This window comes from Eleutherodactylus coqui, chromosome 1 (genome assembly GCF_035609145.1).
Source record: "Eleutherodactylus coqui strain aEleCoq1 chromosome 1, aEleCoq1.hap1, whole genome shotgun sequence".
Taxonomy (NCBI): domain Eukaryota; kingdom Metazoa; phylum Chordata; class Amphibia; order Anura; family Eleutherodactylidae; genus Eleutherodactylus; species Eleutherodactylus coqui.
Genome location: NC_089837.1, coordinates 87,564,453 through 87,584,011, shown reverse-complemented (window position 1 = coordinate 87,584,011; position 19,559 = coordinate 87,564,453). Strand labels below are relative to the sequence as shown.

The window sequence follows — 19,559 nt, the reverse complement described above, 5'->3', positions numbered from 1 at the left end:
ATTGGATAGAGTAAATATTGTGGCACCATCAAGTCGATGCAATATACCCATACGGCAGCATGGCAAGCAGCATACAGTGGCCCGCCGAGTGCTTACAGCTGTGTAGCAGCTAGCCACAGGGACCTGTCCCTACATATAGCTTCACATGGATCTGCTGTGTACATGGGGCTTCAGGCTGATGTAAAGCTACAGAATAAGCACCCCACTCTTATAAGCCCGTCTTAAAGAACATCGATCTCTGTTGGTCGTATCAACCAATCACAGCGCAGCTTTTATCTCTTATACTCCCCTCCGTTGACAACTACAATGACAGATGTTGAAATGAAATTTTACTTAATTTTTTTTTTTTACTTTTTGTTCTTGCATCTGGTCACTTTATTGTAACTTTTGTAACTTTCTCATTTAAGCGGACGCAGTCATCACTCTGTAGCACATTACACCAAGCACAGCCCACAGCCATAGAATTGTGACCTACATAAACTTCCTAAACTTGTGGCTCTTTACACCTGAACAATCAGTGTTTAGAAACTTCCCACACCACATCATGCAGAGCGGTCGGCTGGCAGGCCGGACTGTGTCTGCTGGCTGGCGACTTCTCTGAACCGCACATGCGCAGATGAAAACAGTGAATCTGTCCACGAACGGGGCTGATGATCTGCACATATGCCGTTCAGTGAACTCCTGGCACACGCATAAAGGCCCATTTACACGGAGTGATGATCGCATAAAGATCGCTCAAACGACAGTTTCAGTGACAGCTTTGAGTGATCATTTTACATAAACTATTAAGTAGCTATTCAGCTCCTTACACTAATGAAGCCTTAGCTGAAAGCAGTTAATAGCCCGAGGGCTCTTATCTGCATTCAGTTCCTTTGTTCTCCAGCGGGAAACACTGCTATTAGCACTATCCACGGAGAACTACTGATATGGCTGAAGGACGAATTTAATTTTCCCTGTATAAACCTGAGCAGAGAGCCACACTATAAAAATGCCTCCTAGTATGGCAGACCTTGCCCTTGCATGCATTACATGCTACATGTATGGCTCCCCGGCAGTAACAGCCAATCCTTGAGGGTTAGAGAAGCTTTCCTTTTTAAAGTGGTTTTCTTTAACCCCTTTAAAAAGGGAAGGACTGGAGATCTGCTTTAAAGTGTAACAGTCTTAATTTTTTTTCTTAAATGTGCTGCAAATAGCTTCTCTTCACATTGAATTTGCCATCACCACATCTTTAGGCTGACAGTTGCACAGTCTCACTGCTCTTACAGTAAAGAACCCCCTTCTACGTCGGTGTGGAAACCTTTCCTCTAGAAGTAGAGGCGCCACCTTGTTACTGTCACAGTCCAGGTTATAAACAGAAGAGATTTCTTATTGACCCCTGATATATTCATGCACCGTTATTAGGTCGCTCCTCGGCTGTCTTTTTTCTAAATTAAATAACCCCAATTTTGATAATCTCTCTGGATATTGTAGTTCATCCATTCCATTACTTATTGAGTACCAGTATCAAAAACTGTGCACAATATTCCATGTCTGGTCTGACCAGTGACTTGTAAAGAACAATAATATTCTCATCATGCGCCCCGAGATCTCTTTTGATGCACCCCATTATCCTTTTTGCCTTGGCATTGCTAAGGAAAGCGCCGGCCCCTGTCTACGAGCGGAGAATCATTGCGATTCTCTGCTCGCGGCGGGCAATTTGCAGCATGCTGCGAATTGCCCTGATTCTCCGCGGCCAGCCTATGTATCAGATAGGGCTGACCGGCGGAGATTTGGCAGCGGCTCCTGCTCGCGGGCGTCAGCGATCTGCCGCGGGACTTTGCAACGCCCATGGACAGGGGGCCTTACATTGGCTGATACTCGTCCGAATAATTGCTCAAACAATAATGGGTGACTGTCAGTCCATGTACACAAGGCCACCGAGCAAGTCCTTAATCGCTACTTGTTCCATTTCAATTCAGTCAAAAATAGAGCGACTACCGAGCGTCTCCTCGCTCAGTGTAAACAGGAGTCGCTCAATCCTTACGTGTCTGCAGTAAATGGAGGTGGGCAGCCAGAAGAGATCTCTGGCCGCTCTGCCCCCATTCTCTAAAAGGACCATCGCTCCCGTGCAAAAGCACAAGAGCGACTGTTGCTGGGACTGTTGCCAATGGCTTACATGCTTGACAGTCATCCCGTATAAAGCTACTAACATGCAATAAAACATCATAGTAAAAGTACAGGCAAAATATGACAAACATAACATTATGGCGAATAGGGGTATGCTGCGTTTTTGAAAAGAAATTTTAAAAATGAACTTTGTGAGAAGCGGCTTTTTCTCATCTTATTTATTGAAATAGGACTTCTAACCACTTTGGCAAAATATTGCGGTAGCCAAAATGCAACAAAAGCAGTATACATATGAACACAGCCTGACCTCGGAGGGGGCAAACATTGTACTCCATGCTGTAACAGGATGCACGTTTTCGTGAACTCAAGCTAGACCGCCACCGGCAAACAAGTTACAAGGGGAATACCACATCTAAATTAAGCCTGTGTGTGCTGCAAAATCCAAGACCTCAATGCTGGAAATAGTTAAAGAATGCAAGTGTGACTGTTCCCTACAAGGGGTAAGGATTGCTAGTAGAATAGTTCTTTCCCCATCATTGCCCAATGAGAACATGATAGCCGACTGCATAACAAGCAATACGACGCTCAAATGTTGTCGAGTGTGTCTTTTATATATATGAGCCATTATATAGGAGTGCTAGTGCTCACATTGTCCTGACAATTGCCAGGCTGCATGTGCAAGAGGAGATGCAGCCCGGCAATTAGGGATACTACATGCCGTTAACACTCATGTAATAGTGCCAACTGCCCACCAGCGCTCACATAATAACAGCCTTACGTGGAAATAGAACTGATCGTTTCTAAGCAGCATATCACCTTGTATAAATGGGGTGTACTGCCCACAATGTAAACTCTATGGGACCTTTAACACAGGCCAAAATAAACCGCCAGGATGCGCTGCAAGACACACAACTCGGGAATTACCCACAAAATCTACTGTATATTTAAAGAGGCCGTCACCTACTTTTAGCTCCATAAACTAAGCTTATAGGCTGAAAATAGGTGTACCTGCTGAGTCCAAAGCTGTAAGCACCCCCAGTGTGAGAGCGGTAAGCCGCCACTGCAGTGCTGCCAAGTAGTCCATTATAAAATTAGCATTGAGTGGCGGCTTACAGTGGGGGAACGATGGGGAAGGTAAGTATAAGGCCTCTTTCACATCGGGCGACAGCGATAGCGACGTGTTTTCTCGCTGTGATATCATGATTTTGTAGCGCTATCTACTGGGATTTGGGGGGGGGGGGGGGGGGCTGGAAATGTAAGCCCTAACCCGAAAATAAACTGTAGCTGCATTAAAGAAAAAAAAAACAATACACCTAACAGGCGCTTTTTGCTCCTCCGAAGCTCTGGCACACTTGTCTGCAGTCTTCAGCCAGCGCTTCCTGGTTAAGGCTTTCATAAATCCCGCCTCCAGGAAGCGCTGGCTCTTATTGGTTCTCAAGCATTGCAGCTCAGCCAATTACAGCCATCACATTAAATGGCTGTAATAGGTTTATTGAGCGCTACAGTGATTGGTTCTCGAGTGCCACAGCTCAGCCAAATCACAGCCATAACATGGAATGGCTGTGATAGGTTCATTAAACGCTGCAGTGATTGGCTGAGCTGCGGCGCTCGAGAACCAATCACTGCCGTGCTTGATGAACCTATCACAGCCATTCAATGTGATAGTTGTGATTGGTTCATCGAGCGCTGCAGTTTTAAGCTCAAGCGCCACGGCTCAGCCATTCAAAGCCAGCGCTTCCTGTAGGCGTGATTTTTGAACCGCCTGACAATAAAGCACTGGCTGAAGACTACAGACAAGAGTGCCAAAACTCTGGAGGAGAAGTGCGCGGAGCGGACAGTGCCTGTTAGGTGAAGTATTTTTTTTTTTAATGCAGCTAGGGGTTATTTTAGGGGAAACTGTAGGATTTCCTACTGTAAAAGTTGCATCGCACCACAAGAAAACGCAGTTTTCGTGCGATGCAACACAAAGGAAGGCTCCATAGAGAAACCTGGGCTACAAAACATCACAAAATCACTGCAATATTGACGCAATGTAGAGGCCTATAAAACAATCGCTAATGTGAAGGAACCCATGGGAAAGCATGGACTTCACAAACATACGATTTGTAGCGCTGTTGCATTGCAAGAAAATCGCTTGATTTTATCGCCTGTGCGGCCTTATGCTTACATCGCTGCACTCAGTGGGTCGGCTTCTTTCAGCTCATGGGCTTAGTTTATAGGGCTACAAGTAGGTGACAGATTCCTTTGAAGAAATCTCGTCCACATGGCTGGCTAATCCCGAGATTAGTGGCCACAGGCGGATTTGCCGCGCGGAAATTCCGCTGCAAATCCGCTCTGTGTGAACCCAGCCTAAATGTACCCGACCCTGGCTGGAGGTGGTCAGTTGCCGGACCCTCCACCGAGGTACTCCAAGCAAAGAAATTACATACAACCAGAGGTGCCAACAAGAAAGTAGACTGCAGAGAGGGTTTCATCTAGCTCCGATGGTGTTCTTATAGTTTCCTGATAACAGACCAGTGGAATCTTTAACTGGAGGCAAAATCATAATATGTAAATCCAGTTAATTAAAACTACAAAACTTTATTTCCAGTGAAAAAGCAGGTCCTTTTAATCCCAGACAACCCCTTTACTGCTGCAGCCCTCAAGGGCATCGGGCTCATTAACAACCGTGCCTGGTACACAGTGGACTTGGGAGTTAAACAAAAGATCTCTATAGAGACAAACTACATTTACAACAAATAGGACAAGTCCAAGCGCCAATAAAGAATAGTTGAATGCAGTCACCACAAAAGGAGGGCAGCCTGATCCCAGGCAACAATCCGAAAAAATGGGAACTCTGGCACTCTTGACTTCTTTTCACGTAATGAACTACAACGATTAAGAGAACACAACACCTATAAGGGGCAGTGGTTAATGGTTTGGGCCATCTACAGGTGTGACAGTAATGACCGATAACCAACTAGGTAGAATCAAGTAATCTTAGCTCAAATGTGGCAAGCATACATTATCAGACACAAACTTCACGGTGGTATTTAGGTTTTATGCTGATTCATAATCAGAATTTTTCTAAATAAGAGTCTTAACGTCCAGATATTCTTCTACATATAAACAATTTAATGAGAACCAGCAGAAAAGTAGTTTCTGTGCAGCATAACATAAGCAGGGCACACATGGCTCTCTGCAAAAAGATCCTTTTAGCTTCCCTAGACTCTGGCTTTGAATGTTGCGTACCCAATATGTAAATGCCCCATCTCGAGACAAAGGAGCGATGCAATCATCTCTCCAAATCAGCACTCTAAAGAGGAAACTGGCCTCTACTCTCACTCGTCTCCCCCTCTGTAACGATGTCAGCATTGACGGTACTAAAATCTTGCAAGCACGCCACACAGCCCTCCGGCCACGTCTTCCCGCACATGTGCAAGTGATGCAAGGTGTATACAAAGCAAATTCAGCGGTGCACCAGAAGACACAGCCGGGGGGGCGCAAAGGGCATTTGCGAGATTTCAGTGCTACGAGCATTAGTACGTAGGGGGAGTTGGCGAGTCGGAAGAGGGGCCAAGTTTATGCTGCAACACGCTGACTCGGAGGGATGATGGTATCGCCTCTGACTTGTACAAAACTATAAGCGCCCCACTTGTGTCATGTAGCACAGCACTATGGCAGCGGTTTAAAAATTTTTTTTTTGCTGACAGATTCATAGTAATACCGTATCGAAGGCCAATAAGACATATGTTCATCTAGTTCAGCCTATTTCCCCTCTGCATAGTGAATTAGACCTATCCTAAAGCCCTATTTACACACAACGATTATCGCTCAAAATTCATCCAAACGATAGCCATTGCGTGTAAATGCCCGCCCATCGTGCGTTTTTCGTTCACTGTTCGTTCATCGCTGACTTCAAAGTCAGTATAAAATCCATAGTCCCCAATAGCAGAGACCGCATGCTGAGTTTTCCGCGGGGAGCGCTGATAACATTGAATTCAGTGTGTAGCCCAAAGCAGAACAAAGAAGATGTATTTAGAGAATAGACCACCTGCTGTTCTCTAAATACTTGCAAATTAAGTTAATAAACCACTAATGGCAATTAGTGCTCATTAGTAGCTTATGCAAAATGATCGCTCAAAACAGTCACTCAAACTATCTTTTGAATGAATTTTGAGCGATCATCTTTGCGTGTTAATGGGGCTTAAGGCCTTATGACCACTGGACAATTAGAATTAGCAAATCTGAGCGGGTGTCCCACACACGAGATCCGCGCCCATAGGGATGCATTGGACACCCGCAGGTAAGTAAATACCTGTGGATGTCAATTTTCCCTGCTACGCGGATCGCACGTGCGGGAAAACACCCGGGGCATGCGTTATTTTCTGCGGGTCTCCTGCAGGCTTCCACAGAAGCCTATGGAAGCCGTCCATATCCGCGGTACACTCGCAGCTGAATTTCTGCTCTCCAAGCACATCCGCTGGGCAGAAGGAAAGAAGATCAGTCCGCGACGGACGGGAACCCGCAGCGTCCGGACAGGTGAGTTAAATCATTTTTCAGGCCTCATGTCCGCGGGAAAGGAGGGACCCGACCCGCTGCAGGATTCTGCATGGAGAATCCGCGCGGCCCCGAATTTTCTAGTGGACATGAGGCCTAAGACTGAATTTACACTGATGATTTTTATGCAAGAGATTAGATAATCTCATTTGCCTATGTAAATACGGTCTAAGGATAGGTCGTCCATATCAAAGCCGCGGAAAACGGCTTAAAGCTGTCAATACACCTCAGATAAAAAAAATTTTGCCAATCCCACTGATTTTGGTGATCAGAGGATTGTCCTATACTGGGGCCTCCAATGGCAAATTTCAGGCAAAAAGACGACCTCAGCATGTTTGCACGTGCAGGCTTATGATGCAGTCAGGAATGGGCTGTATCATATGCATGGACAGTTTTTGGGCTTATTTAAACGAGCGTATAATCAGCCAGTGTTTTCACGGCTGGCCAATATACGCTTCCATCTAAGCGGTTCCCCCCTTCCCTCCCCCTCACTGGCTCTCTGCCTATCACCTTCCCTCTAAGCAGTTTTTCAATGGAAGTGTGTGGGATGGGGGTGGAGCTAAGCCCCACCCTTTCTCCATAGCCAGCAATGGGAGTGGGCGGGACAGAGCAGAGCCCCGTCCTCTCCCATTGCAAACCGCTCGAAGGGGAAGATAGAGGCAGAGATCGTGAGGGGGAGGGAAGGAACTGCTTAGATGGAAGCATATTATTGGCTGACCGTGAAAACACCAGCCGATATACACTTGTGTACATAAGCCCTTTAAAAGAGAACACTAGAGAAAAGAAACATCTGGCAGATTACTAGGTTAGTATAGAGGAGGAACAGGTGTGTGCCTTCTTCCAATAGTACATCTTGGAGCCACCTCTTCCCCAGGTAAGTGACGCACATGGGCCAGCAGTCCACATAATGTAAAACAGAACGGGATTCACCAATCAGGCCACATTCTTCCATTGCTCCACACTCCACTTCTGATGCTCACACGTACTTTAAGGCCTCATTCGCACGGGCTACAAAAACGCATGTAAGTGAAGCCTATCTCTCATGTGAAAGAACTCAATGGAAACCATGGGCTTCACATACATGTGTTTTTTGCAGCGCTACAAAGTCGTGCGATTTTGTAGCTTGTGTGAATAAGGCCTAAAAGTGGTGTCTGTGGTGGGCAGGCGTCAACAAGGGTTGTCCTTATCTTGCTAAGGTTCGTGCTCATCTACAAGGTGCATTCATAGTAACACAGTATGCAAATCTGGAAAAAGACAAATGTCCATCCAGTTCAGCCTGTTTACGTCCCCCTTGTTGATCCAGAGGAAAGCAAAAAAAAAAAGCCAATTTACCCCATTCAAGGGAAAAAAATTCCTTCCCGACTCCATAATGGCAAGTAGACTAATCCCTGGATCAACATTTGAAAAGTTACTACCTGATTCCAAGACCCAGATCAACAACCCCGCTGGTTAATTAAGGTCTGTCTTGCAATGCTGTAGCGCTCTAGAAAGGAGTCCAGTCCCCTCTTTAACTCCTCTATCAATTTTGCAATCACCATGTCCTCAGGCAGAGAATTCCACATTCTCACTGCTCTTACAGCAAAGAACCCCCTTCTTTGTTGGTGATGAAACCTGCTTTCTTCTAAACGTAGAGGATGCCCTCTTGTTACTGTCAAGTTCTGAGATCTCTTAATTTTCCTTTCTCGGCAATAGGAGCAGATAGAAACATGGGACACATTTTTAGAAGGTGCGGGCATTCTTTAAGGATTAGTGTGACAGATGGCAGCATCATTCAGTACCCAGAACGCACGTGTCGGTGGCTGGAGTTAGAAGCGCTTTCAATACTAAAAATGGTGACGTTCACGTATGGAGTCATCCGTCGCTTGAGTGAGACATGCGGTAAAGAGGTCATAGGCGTGAAAAATGTGCATTTGTGGGCGCAACTCTTCAAAGAAAGCCGAACGTTGTGCAAGAACGAACCAAAGGGGCCTCTGCCACGCACCAGCCGGTTCAACAACACGATTGCACGTATGGAGCAAATGGTCAGGGGTTTCTTCATGACAACAACTTTAAAGTGGTTCCTCACGCTCCCTACTCACCGGATCTTGCAACAAGCTATTTTTCCCCCCAGCAATGAAGGACGCTCTCCAGAATCGTATGTTGTTCCATCGTGCTGCTCTTGCACCAGTGATCTTCCAGTCGGTAAAACAAACCCATAATCTGGGCTTTCCAGATGAAAGGGTGCGGCCACATACCTGACACGCCAGTTACCGTTGACGCTGCAGGCGAGGTCTTGAGTAATCACGCAGATTATCTAATTTCTTGCCTACACACAATGCATATCACGCGCAGCACATAAAACGTACTTGACCTGTTCACCAGCAAAACTCTCTCGATTCAGTAAGTCTTGACATCTTTGTTTTCCACTTAACCCATGTTAGGAAGACTTAACTTCTTATTTACGGCTACGTCATCTATTGGGAGGGCCATTTTAAGAACCGAGGGTCCAAGTTTCCCCACTAGAACTACACAAGATTCATAAAATAGTTTCAAGAGAAAAATTAGTCGCAAATGTAAAGAACAAGCCCGGGCCCGATTTGTAACTTGGCACAGGCCGACTGACAGCTATGTACTTTCAAGAAAGCCTGACACTGTTCACTGGCCACTATAAATAGGCCATGGCATCTGTGCTCACATTCTTAAAAGATATGGCATGCAGGCCTCTTGACCAGCTGTGAACTGTGCCCAATGAACATCCCGCACCACCACCAGCAGGGGCAACCAAAGCCGGTTGTGGTTATGTCATCCCGACACCTATTTCACTGCCAACTATAAAAGGCTTCCAAGTTTGTGCGTTTTCTAAATTTTTATTTTATAGTACCGCCTCATACATCTCATTGCTGAAAAGGTACTGCTCCAGTCTGCAAAGTCACTGCCAACTGTCACTATCGCAAAAAGGACACCACTGGAAAAAAAACAAAAACTATAAAGAATAGAGATTCTATGAACCATCTGTTGTAATATATAAGAATCGTGAACCCGTAATATCTACGTGGGCAGCAGAACAGAATGTATTTGTCACACATTTTTGGCTCGGTAATAAAAAGAATGAAAAATCTCAAAGCGCATTTCCAGGAAAAAAAATATATATTCGTGGATTGTGTCATTTGTTGCAGTTTTGGCTTACGTTAAGCCTTGTCTTACAAGTCACGTCACTGACTTCTCTGAAAGCATAAGCCAATTCCTCTGCCTGCCATCGCCTTCTCCCTCCATGATGCCATCACTTTCTATATATCCCACCCTGCCTAGTTGGCAGCTAGGTCACAGAGGAGTTGTCGGTACCTGGAAGCCCCCACGAGAGCCGTTTAGAAGAGTTCCAATAATAAATACAGGGCGATTCCAAAAAAATAGAAAGCGGATTTCTTCATACAAGAACTGCCGGAATGACATGAAAAAGTAGAAGAACCCTTCAAGTTTTTAATGTACCTTACAGAAGTTCGATTTGGGCGCAGTTGGTGACCTCAAACAATGCATCTCCGCTGTAGAGGATATGCTGGGACACGTTGGGGCAGAACTGGAACGCCGATTTGTGACCAACAGCACCAAAATCAAACATCCGTAAGGTGCATTAAAAACTTGAAAACTTCTTCTGTCGTAGGTCAATTCATGTATGAAGAAATCAGCTTAATTTTTAGACCATTTCTTTTGAGTCACCTTGTATATATACTTGGAGCCCTCAATGTATATGGAGATCATTGGAAGCTATGTGCGCCCACTAGTGGAAGATTCCTACAGACAGACGGTATTAGTGCAGTATGTCTCCACCGGAAGTATGGGTTAGCCGAGCGGACCTACAGTTAACGCCCAGGTGATTCCCAAAGCTGACAAGTGGAGACATACTACACTAATCAATCCCCTGAATATTTCGGGTTTGTCATTTTTTTCCCGTTTTCCAGGCACAAAAATGCAATAAAGCAAAAATTAAAGACGCGGCCGTTGCATAGGGACACTCTTCTCTTGCGTTATTTCTGGCACTATACCGCCAGCAGCACTGACCCCCTCAGCTGCTGTCCCTTCCCCGCCAAGGCCTCACTTCCCTCCAGGACAGCAACGGCCAACCGGGGTCCAGGGTCACATCGCAGCTGTGACTCCTTACAGACAGCACGGAGCAAAGCACTATGTTGAGAGGGGGGGCAGCTGCACAGAGAAAAGCACTGTGTGTGTGTGTGTGTGTGGAGGCACTGGCAGACAGCGTGGAGCAGAGCACTAGGGGGTGAGGGACGGCTGCACGGGCTTCAGGTGGGCGTGTCAGCTTGTGGAATCTGGGAAGGTGTGTGTGCAGGAGCCAATCATACTTCCGGTGGAGACATGCTACACAAATACCAGACAGACAACCCAAAACTCATTTGACCCCCAATTTAGAACAAGTAGTTTCCTACAAGTTCTCTGTCTTCACTATCACCCCGCTTTTCTAGACATCTGCCTAGTTATTGAGTCATGCAATATATGACTGCACAACTAAGCAGATTTACAGTTACAGCAGTTATGGAAAACTAGGCGACAACCAATGTGGGAGCTCCATTAATTGCATAAGGTTTGTCACTCAGCTCTTATTTACTGCCGCTTTCTCTTTGAAAATTCTCTATAGATGTACGCACTGTAGCAGAACATTAAGATTTGGTACAGTACTCAGAGTCTAGATCCAGGCAGTCATGGACACATTGAAAAGAGCTTACTCAGCTAAAAAAAGAACTCACAGCAGTGAAACATACTGTATATCAATCACGAATAGCTGAAGGAAAGTTCATATTAATCTTAGGCACCTATTTTTACTGGGAACATGTGGTGCTGATCAGACTCAGGACTCATCAGAGGCTAAAATTAATGGTTACAACATTTTTGAGCATAATTAGAAGTCAATCTTATTAGGCCATGTCCAGATGTGGAAGAGTCTCTCTGCATGTGGATTTTCCATGGATTTCACTCCTTCAATGGAAAGCGTGACATCTGTGGCATGCCCTGAACTTGGCTTGTGCTTTGCTCTACTGCTACGTGTGAATGGGGTTCAGTGAAACCCATCCACATGTAATGTACTGTAAATGTTGTGGATGTTAAATGCAAAAGTCGCACCAAAAATTCGGAACAAATCCGTAACATCTAAACATGGCCTTAGAGAGAGAGTTCAATCCAAGTAACTTAAAAGGAAAAAGTGAAATCATTGGACCTTCTACGAGGTCACCATAAGATCTCCCAAATATACATCTGAATTAAGGATTAACCTATATAATCTCTTAACTCTTCTCATGCAACGGATTACAGATCACAATTAGAAATGCAAAACTTGTATGTGACTACATAGGATGGAAATGTCCTCCAGTGGTACCTGATAACCCCCAATATTACATCATACACCGTCAACCATCTGAAGGCCTTCTGACCTCGGAGATGATCCCCTAACTCCACCTCCAAGCACATCACATCACTTCTAACTCCATCCTGACCTGTCTGCAGAACATCTCAATGTATGTCCAATACAAGGAACCTTATATCTAGCCCTGTATACTCCAGTCAAACTATGTAACAACTCCTTGCATCTCCTTAAAATGTTTCAATTGACGATCCTTGACCTTAATAATAATGCACATCTTCAAGAATCTCCAATAATGGTGTACATGTCCAACCGACTCCAATCAGAAACTTACCAAACCCAACACCTAATCGTTGTAAGATCAAAAATAACTTCCAAACCTGAGCTTGCTGGAAAGACTTGATCCTCTTTTTAAAACGGGACGGGAGCACAAAATCACAACCTCTCGCCAGGAAGGCCAGTTCCCCCCTTAAATCGGGGTCCCTTCTCAACGACGTGTCCTTAATCATCATCTTGGAGAACCAGCTCTCAAGACTTCGGCTGAAGAAAAAATTTGAGTCTGTTTAAAGGAGCAATGGACAAAAAAAAAAAAAAAAGGTTCAGGGATCTTAGTAGCTGGGATTCACTTCGACTCCTCGCAGCAAGGAGAGTCCCCGAGTCTTGCAAGCTCTTGCAACGGTCTGCTCCCAGACTCCAGCATTGTATGGCGACACGGAGCCCCGCGTTTGTCTTGTCCTGACAAAACCAAATTCTTAGCAAGAACAAAACTGCCTTTTTCTGAAGTCTCCTAACACTGAGCAGCTGAGAAACATGACCTCGGAAAAGTGCTGCTGTGTGACAGACAGCCAGTGCTGTCCCGGGATGGTGGGGGCAGTGGGGGAGTGGGAGCCCGGAGGAAGGATTCTGGGAAAGGAAGCACCCAGTGGCTGCCGGCTGTTGCTAAACTTAGACCCTCCGAAGCAACATACTTAATATAAAGAGTCTTCCCTGCTTGTGTTTACTTAATAAGCCTCAATGGTTTGAAAGGTCATTCATACAGAGGAACAAAGTACCGGCGACACCGAGCGTTGATGGGTCAGAGGAGCACATATGCAATGCAACCTGGTTCCTTCGACATATTCCATATTGCTACAAAGGACCAAACTAAAACAGAGGACATTAAACTTAATAGGTTCTATAACTTTATATGATGGGGGATATAACAGGACGCCTCTACTCCTACATTGGGGTAAAATCGGGTCCTCGAAGATTCATCTCAGGTTACTAGTTTCTCAGAGCACAGAACAGCATATATGGAAGACCAAAGATATAGCATAGGTGGAAGTGAAAAAGTTTGCGCAACTTTCCGGGTGAAGCAAGACTGGATGAACAGGGCATATAGATCCGACTTCTCTATTAGGTATCAACCCAGCAATAAAAGACGCGTTTCAGGGAAAACACACCCCTTCCTCAGTTGGGCTTTGAGGGTACACCGCACCGACGTGATTGGATCACATAGCTGTGTGCCATGTGGGGTATAAATAAAGGTGCTGTGTATTTTACTCCAGGTTGCACAATCCTCACCGCATCTGTACTTCCCAACAGGGGCACAGCTATGTGATCCAATCACGTCAGAGTCTTGGAAAACTGCACCGTCGGACTTTTTCCACTTCCACCTATCCGTATTATGCCCACCTTCCATGGATGTGGCGCATTTATTGAATGGTCAGCACTTCCGTAGACATTTCACGACCATTCTTCTATCGGCCATTATGACCTTGCATATCTAATTCCACCCACTAGCTTTCCTCCACCGTGTCAAAGATATGATGGCATTTTTGGTGATGTAATCAAGATAAGTGATGCATATGGCAACTGACTGGTTAGCGGATCTGATCAGCCACAAAAAAATTATATTCTTGCGACTATGGCCGGCTACATAGAGATCTATACATAAAATCTGACAAATGTCTCCTTGGAGTAGTTGTGGAGTGTAAAGCTTGCAGGACGACATTTCAAAGCAAACACTACAATGGTGCTACTATTTAGTCCTATTCGTATTACAGAGGTTTTCTGGAACTTAAATATTGATGCCCTATCCTTGGGGTACTACTATGGATAACGCTACAGCACACTCACCTTTAGCATGTCCTTCGCAAGGGTTAAACGCAGATACAAAGCCACAAAGTCCAGAAACCCCACCTGGACACTTGATTACTGGAATATCTAGATAGTGATGGCTTCCCTCTGGGTGTGAAGTTATCAAACTGTCTTTATTGATCCAGAATAAAAATGACAACGTTTCGACCAGCATTGGAGTCTTTGTCAAGCACGCGGGTCGTTTGTCATGTTTATGCTGGATAAATAAAGACTGTTCGATAACTTCACACACCTGGATGCAGGATGTCATTTTCTGTCCTTAGGAAAGATCATCAATATCAGAATAATGGGGTCCGACTCCCGTCATCCCCGCTGATCAGTTGCCTGAAGGGGCTGTGGCACGAGAGAGTGCTGAAGCCTCCTCTTCTGCCTAGGACATCATGTGCATCAAGTAGATGGTCTTTCTATTGCTCAAGTGAATGGGATTGAGCTGTAATACCAGTAACCACCACTATACAATGTATAGCGCTATGCCTGGTATACAAAGAGGCTGCTCACCCGAGGATTGCAGCCCCTTCTAACAGCTGATCAGCGGGGATGCCAGGAATCAATCGGATATTGATGACCAGTTCTTAGGTAGCTCAATATTTTATTTTGGATAACCCCATAATCTTGTGTTGATACTCCATGGCCTGTGCAGATGGTGCATGACACAAGACACCAAAAAACACTAAAAAAGGTAGAGGTTATGCATCTCCTCTTTAGCTATCGCACTTGGTATAACACAATTGTACAGTATCTGTATAATACAGTGTTCCTTTAAGTGGAAACTAAATTTTCACACACCTGCTTATCTAACAGCCCATGTGGGCATCATCAACCTTGTAATATACCTACATTAAAACATTCTTTGTTTTACCACAGTTTACAATGCCTGCCACCAGGGGTCTCCCCTTCCAGTAGATTTGCAATCCACTGCCTGTTGTTAAGCAATTGGCTTCTTTAGTTACAGGGACATGGGGATACTGCTAGTTACTACATGCAACAGAGGGGTGGGCATTCATATGCTACCTTCCAACAGATTGGAGAAGGGCTATGCAAGGCAGCATGGGAGAGGAAGTCCGGCCAGTAACACACACACACACACACACACACACACACACACACACACACACACACACACACACACACACACACACACACACACACACACACACACACACACACACACACACACACACACACGCAAAAGGATTTTAAAGAGCAGGACAGCATAGAAAAAAAGGAAAATCTACATGAAAAACTGAACCGATACAGCTATGTTTGTTTATATTTCCCACACCATTGCTTCATAATGGGGTGTGTACACAATTACATTGCGTATGGCCTCCCTTATATACGTGCACCTAGAGAACAATGGGCTCTCACGCACAAACATACGTGGCAAAATACAACATGCTGCGGTTTTTTTTTTGCGCTTGCATTTTACGCAATTCCTACACGCAAATGTGAGGGGAACGGAGTATGGCAATGTACTTGATTGCCTGCGAATTACCGTGTAATACGCGGTCATCATTTGCTCGTGTGAGCCCGGCCTAAGCAGGATGAATTGTTGTAGTTCCAACAAAGTAAATAATACGACTCGCAGCAAAAACAAACATAAACCCGTGTTGTGGTTTTATAGGCTCCGGGTGAACAATGCAACAATTCAGCTATTGGATTTCTTCGATCTTCCTTTTCTAGGCCATTAATCTATTTTCCACAAGTGGAGACACTTTAATCAGGAAGCATTTAGATTCAGCATCTAGATAAATAAATGGATACAACGGGCCCCACTGCGAATGCAAACGCTCAAATATTATCCGCCACATGGCCGCTGGCCAGAGCACTCCCCAGCGAGGACGTACAATCGACTTCTGTCTTCTCTTCTACTTGTAAGTTTCTCTGGAACACAAACGCAGCCCGAGCACAAACCTGGACACTTGGCCCGGCCCGGGGTCACAATATATGGTGGCTACGCCAACAAAGACCTTCTGTTCCGGAATCATTGTTTGTTACATAAGAATCTTAGTCAGCAGGGCAGAAGCAAGCGGCGTACTTGTCAGTAGGTAGTTGCACGGCGGCATAGTGACTTCACGCTATACCCTGCGCACAGGGAAATCTGCCGTTAACTCTTACATTTCCAGCCTAAAAGGCCAGAGTGGTGTGCAGGCATGGGTGATAATGCAAGTCTTGTGGTCAGCAATCAGAATTCTATGCTGAGTAGTATAAAAGTCTAAGCTTCCTAAATATAGGCCGCACCTGTCACTTTGCCAGTCTTGTCCTTGCTAGGGCTTTGAAGAGGTTTCCGTTTTCCATTAATGAAATTCTGCACTCTGCAGTCAGGCATGTAAATGGGAAGGAACCGAGGGTCCCTCCAAGTGCGGTAACGCTAACGGCAGGTATTGCCAGAAAGGTCTGGATCACAAGAATTGTATACTGGATTTTTCTTTAATTCAAATGGATTTTAAATGTGTCGTCTGTTTTGGGCTATTACTATTAGAAGAGTTCCATGATCAAGTTTCTCATCGCTTGGAATCTATGGAGGAATCTGGCAGCAAGAGTTTAATTTCCCTGCAGTGCCTCCACAGGAGAAATGAAGCATTACACCAGAGTTTCCCAACCTTTTACATCAAAGTTTTTTTTTTTCTTTAAACCTTCCACAGTATAATCACGTCCAAAACTTCATTACCCCTCCTAGTCTTAGTTTAATCACATCCTGCACTTCAACAACCTTTAAACCTCTTTCTCCCCCACACACACACAAACACAACAGTACGTATGTGGCCAAACCTCTCTACACCCTTTTCCAAGTAGTATAGGTGCGGTCAAACATCTTTCCCACTTCCACAACCCCACCCCCCAAAACAGATATATGTGTGGCGGCCAAGCCTCTCCCTAAATATGCATGTTTACGCAAACCTCTCCTGTGGGCCAGAGAGAAGTTTAAACCTCCTCTTACACTTGAGCCACTCTTACACAACTTGGCTTTTTACCGCAGTAGTTTGCTCCCATTCATTTTAATGGCACCTCGCAAACATGTGCTCGAACGCAGCGATTTTTGAGTGCTGTCTGCTGTATTTTTAAACGCACCTCATCACCCTTTACAATGATGGGGTGCGTTAAAAAATGCCATCACAAAACGGTGATAAAATCGCGGCAAATGCCTCACCTTCAGCCTGCATAAAAAGAGTTGCTAGGTAGTTCGCTTTTCATTCTGTTTAAATGGCATTCGTTGAGTCTTTTAAAGACTGAAAGACTTGAGGGGAGGGGTGATTGTTTGCTAAACACAATGACTACTTGTTTACTCATGCCAGCAGATGACAATTACTTTTCTTAACACTAATTAAAACCTGTCAGCCAGAGATTCCTCGCATAAACACACTCCCACCCGAGCAAACATACAGAATTTACTTTAGCTAATGAGGGAAATGGAGAGGATTTCAAACTATTGTCTGTACATTTAAATGCTAGACATTTTATGCAAAAAAGTAGTTTATCGTTTGAAGGACTGAACGTATTATCATTGCGTGTAAGAGGGCCTTTATACAGATTGTTTTATACTCTACAGCTGCATTACAAATTATGCTGAGCGAGAACAGACAACTAACTGGTTGTTAAAAGGTAACCTATAACCGCTAAGGATAGCTGAGACCCCATAATATAGTGTCTGGTTAACTTTCTGTGCATCATATGAGAGAACAGATGCTGGTATAAAAACCCAAAGGGGGGCATTTACTAATCAACATTAGAATACTGCCGTAAAAAGGTCACAAAATTTTGTGCAAGAATTTTGCGACTTTTCTTCCTCCTGCGTCGGTCCTGCCATTTTTCTGAAAAGTGGGCAGGGCTTGTCAGAAAGGAGCGTAGCCACCGTGGAACAACGGATATGTATAAATTACATCACCCTCTGGTTTGGGGATAAAATTTTGTCATGGGACAAGAGAAGGCAGTTATATTACCCACTGTTGGTCTTCTGTGCTGATGCCCCTCTGACTCGCCAGTTCCGAGTTTAGTTTAAAGCCATTCAAGATGGCCAACTTAATCTTCAGACTACTTAATCCCCCCAGCTCACGTGAGGAGCACTGGCCAATCAGAGAGCAGATAGTCAATTGGTAATCTAACACCACCAATACACAGTGAGGGACTAAGTAGTCTGAAGATGGCATTAGCCAGCTTGGATGTCTGAAAACAGGGCCCAAAACAGTGGATCGAAGGAACAGCAGAGAACTACTGCATGCAAAAATAATCGTTATTTATATAGCGCCAACATATTCTGCAGCACTTACAAGACGGGGGGGGGGGGGGGGGATAATATATTTATTTTCCCCAATATATTTCCCTCCATCTTTGTCCCGAAACCGGAAGTGTCCTTTAAAAAGAAGACTCAGTTGCCCATAGCAACCAGAGCTCAGCTTTGATTTCTTGGCAGTTGATAAATGTAGCCCAGAGCCTATGGCCTAATGTGGAGGCAGCCATGTATCTACAAGCACATGACATACAGTATATACCTTCAGGACAAACCACATATTTATATAGTTCTTCTTGTAGGACAGTTAGAAAGAAAAAAAAAACATAATTGTGTTTAGTCTTGGAATGACCCATAACTCGAGCACATCTGTTTATTGAACTTGGCCCATCGCCCTCCATGTAACTTAGGAAGGGAATGCCCCGTCACCACTAGAGAAGCGAACGACCGCTGCACTTTGTCAGAGACACGGAACGCTGTCAGTGTCAAATTAAAGATCTGTAATTCCGAACACAGGAACAGATCATTTTTCCAAGGTCATGCACAAAGACTCGTCCCACCCTTTCTCTACACCAAAATTAAAACATAAAAATAGGCCGAAGCTCCTTTTTTCTTAAAGCACTCAGGCTTCTTTAGCTCCAAGTAACATCTATGAGGGGGGGGAAACGTCAGCCAGTCCTTTGACAAGGGCTCAGTAACCACAAGCAAGGATGACACTTCCCCTTTAATGCCTGATCTGCAGTTGTCCTAGGGCATGTGCTACCGTTAACAGGTTCATTATACTCCTAGTAGCAGTCATAAAAGGAAGGAGAAACTGGTCAATATCAGTACCTTTCAGGTAGAAAAGCCTTCCTAGCAACTCCACGAACCACCAGTGGTGACTACGCTGGTCTTCCCCTTTTAGGGTGCAACACGTTTTAGGCCTCATTTCACACGGGCGACAAAGTCGCATTGCTACAAATTGCATGTATGCATATGTAAAGCCCATGCTTTCCTATGGGTTAATTCACACATGAAATGTTTTGCAGCATGCAACAACCTGACACAAAAACCCTCACAGGTGCACGCGTCTCGTGAGGTTTTGTAGCCTATATTTCCCTATGGAACCTCTCTCTATGTTGCATTGCATGAAAACACGATATTCGTGCGATGTCATGCAACTTTTACAGTAGGAAATCCTGCTGTCAAATCCATAACCTA

General features: G+C 44.8%; 1 protein-coding gene across 4 annotated transcripts in view; it reads right to left on the bottom strand.

Moving 5' to 3' along the window:
• PPP2R3A (protein phosphatase 2 regulatory subunit B''alpha) overlaps positions 1–19,559 on the bottom strand; it is a 160,052-nt gene that overhangs the window by 16,923 nt on the left and 123,570 nt on the right. Inside the window, exon 1 of one of the 4 annotated variants that reach the window (XM_066598010.1) lies at positions 12,373–12,802. The exons of the other annotated variants lie outside the window; for them this stretch is intronic. Within the exon in view, the coding sequence (XP_066454107.1) occupies positions 12,373–12,504 (132 nt within the window). The 5' untranslated portion in view covers positions 12,505–12,802. Of the gene's footprint in view, positions 1–12,372; positions 12,803–19,559 lie in introns of those variants that run through there. 4 annotated transcript variants of the gene reach the window in all.